Below are 9,363 nucleotides of genomic sequence, written 5' to 3'. Positions count from 1 at the left end.
AAGATAACCCTAACATAATAAAGTTCAGCCACCAACCACAAATCACTAATAAATGATATTAAATACAAATGAAATAAAATAAGACATTCATACAAACTAGTAATAAATGCTATTAAATACAAATTAAATAAAATAAGGCATTCATAAATTGTCTTCATTGGTAATTCAACTACCAATAGCAAGTCTTCTAATCACTTTCCAATGTCAGCCACTCCATTATTTTTTTTGATTTGATACTTGAATCTTCTTTGTATTGCTTCTTGTAATTGCTCGTTCGGGTACATGAAGGTGATCAGTTATTGGATTCACATCACAAATCTTCACATCGTTTTTAGATACTAAAAAACTAAAAAAAAAAAAAAATAAAAAAAAATAAGAATAGCATGGGAATGCGGTAGATAACAGTTTTAGCATACATTTTTGACATTGGGTTAAAATTATATAGTTTTAGCATACATTTTCGATACTCATTGTTTATGCTTTTGATTCACATTGTTCAGTCTTTTGATTGTTCACTATTTGATTATTGAAAGCTTATCACCAAAATAATGCTAGGAAAACAGACGGATGAAATATTTCAGAATAAATAGAGGTTTTGTTTCATGAGATCTTGGAATTTTTTTTACATACTAACAAACGGAAAAAATAAGAATACCAATGTGGATGTCGTACACGGTATTTCAGCATACATTTTCGACGGTTGGCTAAAATTATACAGTTTCACATACATTTTCGATGTTCATTGTTCAATTATTTGATTATTGAAAGGTGATAGTTGTGATACAGATAGAATAAATATGATTTTCTTATATAATGAGATCTCTCTTAAAAAACGGAAAAAAAAATAAGAATAACAATGTGATGGTGCATTTTCAACCTACACGTTCTAGCTAAAATTAGACTCTTTCAACATACATTTTCGTACCTAAAGTTTTGAAGGGGATATCGACTTTTTCCTGTAGGTATTTAATATCACTTCTCAGATAAATAATGTTAATTAGCTAAAATTGTAACTAAAATGATATGGGTTGGCCCTAATTAGGGTAAAAATGGTTCAGACGGGCAAAAGATGGAGAAAAGTAGCCTACCAGCCGTCTTTAACTGAGTCGAGCTGGAGAAATCGATTGGGACATGACTAAACTGATGAAGCCACATGGCCCATGCACGTGTGGCCCTAGTGGAAGTTGGACACATGTCGGCTGCCCTACACTCCGACTGGGCTTGGACTGCTATGGACATACACGGGTTGTCCATACCTGGGCCTTGTTTGCGTGGGCTTATGAGCCTTGGTGGGTTGTTGGGCTTCATGCGTGAGCTTGAGACTTCATTGGGTTGGGTCGCTCTCATACACATGGACTAGCTTGTGGAAGTTGGGCACTAGTGGGCTAACTTCGTGGCTGGGTTGGGTTGTCGATTCAAATCCCACCAGACCCAATCCTATTACCTTGTCTTCTGCCCATAACTACTGCATGGTCCAGGTTGAGGGATTTTTTTTTACCCAACCTGATTCTTTAGGTTGGTTGGATTGGTAACTCAACCCTCTATTTTCGAGTTGGGTTCGGCTTGTTTAAAAAAAAAAATTCAAAACGTAAACGTAGACGAGCTTTTTCTTTATCCCTTCTTTCTGAAGTTCAGAAGCATACAGACGGAGACCGACGATGAGCACACTGAGACCGACGACATGAGACTCGAAGACGAGCAGTTGGAGACCAACAATGAGATGGAGACTAGCAGTCAGAGACGAGCAGACGAAGATCGACGATGAGACAGAGACGAGCACACTAAGACTGACGATGTGAGACAGAGAGAGAGACGGAGACCGACGACGACCGAGAAAGGAAGATCGAAAAAGACAAAATAGCACAGAGTCTTTGGTACAGCTGTCAATGTCAATAAAGATGGTAGTTGTAGGAAGGAGAGAGAGAGTAAGTTCTGCATCAATAGCCAATTTCTTTTGGAACCCGAACCCAACCCGAACCCAACCAGAACCTGATCAAATTAAAAAAAATGAACCCAACCCAAACCCGAGAACCAATCTAACCCAACTCAACCCTTATAATTCGGGTTGAGTGTACACACCTAGCTGCTTCTACCTTCCTTGTTTGGTGAGCATGATGGCGACATTTCTCTCATTACCCTTTCTTTTTTGTGTTTTGAATTATAGATTACAATCTGATTAACGTAGAGCATGCAAAAAACACCATAATTTTTTTCATTTTTAAAACAAGGAGATACTATAAATTTTAAACATCAATTATATATATATATGCAGCATTCCGATTCAACCTAATTTTTTTTTATAGATTCTTGTAAACTCAATTCAACTTAGTTCATTCATCAAAATGGTAGAATTTCATTATTGATTAAATATCTCAAGGAAAGAACACTGGTTTGAGATTCGAATCACTCCACAAACAAGATTGATCCTGTCGAGTTTGAATGATTTTACATGCAACTTAAACTATATAGAATTGCAAACAAACTTAGCCATTAGCTAAAGGAAAGCACAAATGCTCATTTTACTGCATTTTCCAAGTCTACTTACAAATACAACATACATGACTTTATATAGTCTCAAAATGAAACTCTTAACCATACCTGAGACATTTAAGAGTTTGTAACATTCCTGCTTTATAACCCTAACTAGGTACTATATATATTTTATGACTATAAATAGCCACTCTGGGAATGTAAGTTTAAAGTAAATAAAAAGTTTTAAAATATATTAATGAAATATAATGACTCTAAATTAGTCTAAATTGTAGTTCACCCAAAATTTATAACTAAGTTTCATTCTTCCTCAATAAGGCATGAATTGAAATATTTTTGAATAATTTCAACAACATTTTCTTCCCATTTTCATTGAATTATATTATATGATTGATGCCTAGATTAGTGTTGTGTTTATAGCCAAAGTCGCTCCTCTATCCTAACTTGTGCTTTATAGGAACTATTAGAGGTAGCTAGCTAATATTAGTAGTGAATTTATCTCTATTGAGGTCAGAAAGAACTGGATAAGACTAGAAACTAGCTTCGTGTGTATCAATATCACCTATAGAAATAAACCAACAGCTCTCAAAGGGTAAGGTTCGGCTACTAACCTTTGGTAGATGAAAGTTTGGTAAGGATTGACTTTAGAACTGTAACGTCCCATACACACCATTAGTGTTGGAATTAGGATGAATCCACGACTCACAAACTTAGATTGGTGGCCCTGGTTGATCGAACCATGAGACATAAAATGTCATGGTTTTTAGCTCAAAGTTCGATGAGAGGCTTGACGAGCCTCTAGAGGAAGACCTACACAAACAAATCTAAACCCATTAGAAGCTTGACGAGCCTCTAGACTTAGGGGTAGACCCTGATAGCTTAGAGCATTGAGTCATGGTATTTAGCTCAAAGTTCAATTTGATTACTCATTCTTGCTACTCATTCTTGTTACTTCATAATTTTTTAGATCGTAACTAAGAAGCTAGTCGAGGCAGAGCATTTCTGGAGTTGTCGATTATAAAGGACGGTTTATATGGGAGTCTTCTTTTTGTCTTATTGTATTTTGTCTATATTTTGTCTAGCTAGTCAAACTCTTATATTTGTGTATGTTGTGACCCTGCACATTGTTTTGTTTACTCTAATTATTTTGAGTAAATTATATGTGTGTTGCCTTCATTGTTTCCATTAATTAGCGTTTTCTCATGTTTTTAAAAGCATATCGTATTTTTCATAAGTCTCATTTCAATATGTGACGATGGTTTATAATACAAGTCCCTCAAAAAGTGAGTTTCTGTAGTATTAAAATTTGAAATGACTTAAGCCATTGAAAAATTCTATTTTTAATAAGTTTAACTTTAGAGTTCCTATTATTAAGCCATTGAAAAAGAATCGTGCATATTGTTGGTATAGATATTAATTTTTATTTCTTTTTAAGCTTTTTTTTTTTTTTTTTTTTTTTTTTTTTTTTTTTTTCTTAGGATCATTCTTGTTCAAATGTAGTCTCGGTTCATTTATATAACCCTCGGAGATGTCACATAAAACCAAATCCAAAATCTCGAAGAAATTGTGAAGATAATCAGAAAACAAAAAATGTTTTATTTATGATTTCTCATACCAATGACCATGAATCAACCTCGTGGCTTATTGACCATAGATGTACTACCCACGTGGCTAAAGATATAAATCTTTTTAGTTAAATTAACAAATATATACATTCTATGGTCGTTCTTGAACATGGTGAGACAATGTTAACTGAAGGTATTGTTTGATAAAATATCATTACTAGATGAATAAGCTCAAACCTAATAATTATATGAGGTTATTGTATATATATTTTAGGAATGTGATGTAGGTATTTTAAAATAAAGATACTTACCTATTTTATAGAAATGATTAGGTAATTTAAGAATAAAGATACCTAACTATTTTAGTAAAAGATTTAAATATTTTAGGAATAAATGGTTAGATATTTAGTAATAAATTGCATACTATAAATACCTCCACTCTACCTACGTTCTTTTATTGCCAGCAGTCTCAAGTAGCAAAGTGTAGTAGTATTCTATGTCTTGTAATATCTTCTCCATTGGTCTAATAAAAAGTGAGTCTTTCCCACGAAGAGTTTTGTGCAACAATATGGTATCAGAGTGAGGTTGATATAGGTTATTTAATCTCTTCAAATTCTTATTATGCTCTATGGTTGCTGCTCTGTCTGATTTCCACGTCAGAAACGATTTCATGAGATTATTATTGAGTGAGTTTCTTTGTGTCTTGAATAGTTCGTGACTCTGCGAGTTTTGTGTCAAAAAGGCTTGTTTGGTATTATTGAGGTATTGGAAACACGAGGAGTGATTTCTAAATTTTTGGAGTAATTAAGAAACTCAACAATAACAAGAACACAAGGGCAACATGCACGATGTTCTATTTACAAAGAAAGAACCTTTGGGAGGTCATTAGCGGGAGTGAAACTATGCTGTTAGAGAAGAATTCTAACGGTGCCTTGCGCAAATGAAGAATCAAAGCAGGTAAAACGATGTTTGCCTTGAAGATCACAATCGGAGAAGAGATTTTAAAGCATATTTGGGATGACAAGACACCGAAAGAAGCATGAGACAAATTCATGATGATGTTCTCAAAGAGGAACGATATAAGGCTACAACTTCTGGAGAACTAGTTGTTATCAATCTCACAACGTGACATGACGATTGCTCAAGTCGATCTGTCAAGAGATTACTGAACTAGATCCAAAGTCTATCATTGGAGAAGCTCGAATGAAAATGATCATTGTCCACAGATGCGACCAGAATCTAGAAGCTTCGTTATTATTGTACAAAGATGGCATGCTCAACCATTAACGGTATAGTTTGAAAATTTGTTAGCCAGCCAAGAAGTCATGATTAAATAAATGAGAGACATCACATTAAAGGGTGAAGAAGAATCACGCTGTACGAGTGAAAGACAAAGCAATAATAATTCTTCTACCAAACGTGGATACAAAAATTGTGACAAAAAAATAAATCACCAAGGATCTACACAACCTTAGAGAGCTCACAAGAACGACATCAAGAGTATTCAAGGGAAGAGATTTGAAGGTATTTGCTACAATTGCGGGAAGAAGGGCCACATGTGGAGGATGAGTGAGATGCAGAGTTACTATGTGCCATAAAAAAAGACGAGCTAGCACTCATGGCGATGACGAGAGCGCATATCAATTACGAGAATGACTAGATCATTGATTCAGGATGCTCAAACCACATGACTGACGATCAGAGTCGCACAATGGAAGTAGGGTGACCCTCGGAGAAGAAAGTATTACTATACTTAGACAACATTTAAGAAATTCTACCACAAAAGACGAATGAGCAAACTGTACACATTTGTTTAAGTGTTGATGTGCATGAAGATCCACGTGACACTGATGTTGGTGAGCAAAAAGTGACTCAACAAAGCGAACCTAGTGAAAAACAAATGGCACTTCAACAACTTAGATGGTCAGAAAAAATCCAAAAGTCAAACCAACTATTATACAAGACGAAGTTAAAGAATGAGAGACGTATGAAGAAGCATCAGAAAATACAGCTTAGGCATTGGAGGAAGAAATATAGCCTTGAGCATAATCAAACTTGGGAACTAGTGCCAAGACCAAGAGATATCAAATTCATCTCTTGCAAGTGGGTTTACAAAATAATGTGTCTCTTGGATAGATCAATAGAGAGATACAAGGCTTGGATTGTAGCTCGAAGGTTCTCTCAACAATGTGGACTATATTATGATGAAATGTTGGTCCAATGGCGAAGATCACTATCGTACCAGTTGCTCCAACACTTGCAATAAATTGTGGCAGATGAATATGAAGAATGTTTTCTTGCATTGAGAGTTGGACCGGGAGATCTACATGAACCAACCAAATGAAGTTGGAGTCATCAGTCTGTATATGCAAAGTCTGAAAAAGCCTCATTTAGATACAGCTCAACAGATCTTGCGATATGTCTAAAGTACAATCGATTATGGTCTTTTGTACAAAAGAAGTGACGAATGCAAGCTAGCTGGATACTATGATGCTAACTATGAAAAAGATCACGATACTCGAAGATCAATCACTAGGTATGTGTTCAAGCTCAATTCAAGAACAATTTCTTGGTGCAGCAAAAGACAAACAAAAATATCATTGTCAACTACAAAAGCAGAGTATAGAGCAGTGGCTAGAGCAACTCAAGAAAGTACATGACTGAAACTCTTAACGGAGGATTTGCACCAGAAAACTGACTATCCAATACTACTTCATTGACATTGAGATTTTGTGTTAGAACAAAGAATGTATAGGCGAACATAAAATATCCAATGTTTTACATGTTCTAAGATTATCTCAATTGTGGCATAACAAATTATGCGATTATGTTTACAGGTGCTTGAAAGTTACAATAGCAAATGGGTTCTTGCCCCACTATGTTAATAGCCGTCACAATTTGTCCAAAGTACAGTGCAACATTCTTGGCTTATATGTGAGGCAACCTAAGAGGGTTCAAGACAAAATTCATCAACTTTTCACAAAAGGTTCTTAAGGGAGGGCTCTCTCGTCAATAAAACAATGACTAAAAGTAGCTCATTTGTGGGTTTGCCGAAGAAGTTCTGTACTTTAATATCAACTTTCATGAAGCCATTAAGATCAAACATCTTGCAATATATATCTATATGAAGAAGGTTAATAATAATCAGCTAAAACCATTAAGATCAAACATCTTGCAAGTATTAGACGCAGCATGATCATTATCACTAAGCTGATCCTCTCCAGCATTCAAGTCCATTCTATATCTAAACGCCCCCTCCACCACTTTCTCCCTTTCCACTCCCTCCTTTCTTGTACTCCCAAATCTTTGTCCCTCATTATACCCTTCCCCCTTCTCCCCTTGCACCAACCCCATGCCCATGGACAGCCCATGAAGCTGGTCGGCAGCGGAGGAGCCTCTGTCGGTGGCGATGGCATAGGGTTGGAGGGCCAAGTGGCCGTTTTGCTGATCCTTGGAGGCCTCGCAGGAAGTCAAGCAACTGTCCATGGAGCAGTCAGGGGGCTGGGTTTGTTGAGGACATAGCCTTTGGGGTTGGTTTTGTTGTTGTTGTTGGTGGTGGTGGAGGTCTGGAAAGGCTGCAGTTAGGCATTGAGTGGACACTTTGGAGACCAATTCTGAGAGCTGCACTTTGGCAGCTTCAAGTCCCACTGTCCCTAAATTCTGTCTTCCTAATGTTTCTTGTGCTTTCTCCAACACTGTTTGGAGATACTTCCCTTGTGCTTCTATTCGTAGCTGCAAATGCCTTTGTACCTCGAGTTGTTCGTGTAGCCTTTTCTGCACTTCAATTTGCATTTGTATTGTTTCACTGATTTGAAGACTTCTGGAGAAGAAGGGAGTATTGTTATAAATCATGTTTTATGCACTAAATTTGCTCTATTTTTGTCTTAAGGTGGCCTACTTGTTTGGCTGGGAGGAGGCCTGTGGGGCGACGGCTATGGTGTTGTTAGTGCGACCTGCTCCATTTGCCTCACCCAATCTCTGGTCTACAGAAACAGCCACCGTTCCTACACGCCAACCCATACCTATTTTACCATAACCATCAGGTCCAAACAAATGACAAACAACTTACTATGCTTTTCAATTCTCTTTCTTTGTTACACAACATCTCATTTATTTATCTAAAGATAAAAGTACAACCGTTTTGTTAAAATTCCTCCCAACTGGTCACAAATCTTTTTAATTAAAGATAACAATTTCTCCTAGAAAAAGACGAGGATTCAAACAAAATCAAGAGATAATTATGCTAAAATTGCTCTAAATTATTAACTTCTTTTGCTTTAATTAATTACCAGTTTTATTATTGGTTCCACTTCCACCATTTGCTTGTCCATGCATGTTCTTGCTCAGCCTGTATTTCTGCATCCCAGCAACCAATCCTTATACAAAACTTCAAGATATCGTTAAATCATGACTCGATTCAAAAGCTTAAACGGATATATACCTGAAGATGGCTCTTCAAATGGTACAAAGTAAGTCCAGAAATGCCCATAATTTTCATCACGGTTTTAGGAGTGGCCTCTACAAAGATAGAATTGAAGAACTTAAAATCATAATAATAGTAATAGTAATAGTAATAGTAATAGTAATAGAATTAAAGATGAAATGAAATGCTCACTGTCAGGCCCTCCAAGTTGATTGACTGCTTCAACAAAACGGTCATGCAAATCAGGAGTCCATTTAAGCCTGGGTTTAGCGTCGGTGGAAAGAACAAGACCTGAATCTCCTCCAGGCCCATTCCCACCTTGTAAGAACAAATGCCTCTCAGAGGAGTGGATGCTTTTCCCTCTATGTTGATGATGATGGTACATTCTGCACTCATACAATTCAACGTTAACATCACATTATAAACAAACATGGACCCATATTGGGTATGAACTCGATTGTTGGTAAAGAAATAAGCACCATTTTTAAAAACTAAATAGCTGTGGAATGGATTACCTGAGTTTAGGGTATGGATTGGAGAGTTGTTGTGTTGTGTGGTGTGGTGTGGTGTGTTGAGAGAGATCAAAGGGATGGGGGGAGAGAGGAGGGCTTATAAAGCGATGGGGCAAAGGAATATAATCTTACAACACACAAAAACACACAAAAAGAAGGGAAAAAAAAAAGGGCATTTGAAATATGGTTACACAAACAGCTGAGGCCTTTCATTTGGTGCCAGAATCGATCCCATTTGAGAAAGCAAGCAAGCAAGATTGGAATTGGAATTGGAATTGGAATTGGAATTGGAAATGGAATCTCATTCTAAGCATTAGGACAAGGGAGCTTTGTGGGTTTTTTTTTTTTTTTTTTTTTTTTTTTTTTTTTTTTT

General features: G+C 36.4%; 1 protein-coding gene across 4 annotated transcripts; it reads right to left on the bottom strand.

Moving 5' to 3' along the window:
* Positions 1 to 6,822: 6,822 nt before the first annotated feature.
* LOC111791784 (myb-related protein 2) lies at positions 6,823 to 9,160 on the bottom strand. Of its 4 annotated transcripts, none has more exons than XM_023673259.2 (6): positions 8,994 to 9,160; positions 8,671 to 8,864; positions 8,497 to 8,573; positions 8,345 to 8,411; positions 7,954 to 8,077; positions 6,823 to 7,875 (listed from the first exon to the last, which is right to left on the bottom strand). In XM_023673259.2, exons 2-6 carry the CDS (start codon positions 8,861 to 8,863, stop codon positions 7,200 to 7,202), a joined length of 1,137 nt encoding a protein of 378 aa, XP_023529027.2. In that variant the 5' UTR covers position 8,864; positions 8,994 to 9,160; the 3' UTR covers positions 6,823 to 7,199. The 4 variants fall into 4 exon arrangements, with proteins under 4 accessions (XP_023529027.2, XP_023529028.2, XP_023529029.2 ...); XM_023673260.2 differs by having other exon boundaries at positions 6,823 to 7,872; XM_023673261.2 differs by having other exon boundaries at positions 7,954 to 8,059.
* Positions 9,161 to 9,363: the final 203 nt, after the last annotated feature.

The sequence above is a fragment of the Cucurbita pepo genome, chromosome 3, assembly GCF_057944985.1.
Source record: "Cucurbita pepo subsp. pepo isolate OVF chromosome 3, ASM5794498v1, whole genome shotgun sequence".
Taxonomy (NCBI): domain Eukaryota; kingdom Viridiplantae; phylum Streptophyta; class Magnoliopsida; order Cucurbitales; family Cucurbitaceae; genus Cucurbita; species Cucurbita pepo.
This window is presented reverse-complemented; position numbering and strand designations above follow the sequence as displayed.

Coding starts and splice junctions, on each gene's coding strand:
- LOC111791784 (XM_023673259.2), bottom strand. CDS start 8,863: ATGTACCATCATCATCAACATAGAGGGAAAAGCATCCACTCCTCTGAG. Junction 8,078..8,344: donor TGGAACCAATAATAAAACTG/GTAATTAATTAA, acceptor ATGGTAAAATAG/GTATGGGTTGGCGTGTAGGA. Junction 7,876..7,953: donor GCCTCCTCCCAGCCAAACAA/GTAGGCCACCTT, acceptor CTTCTTCTCCAG/AAGTCTTCAAATCAGTGAAA.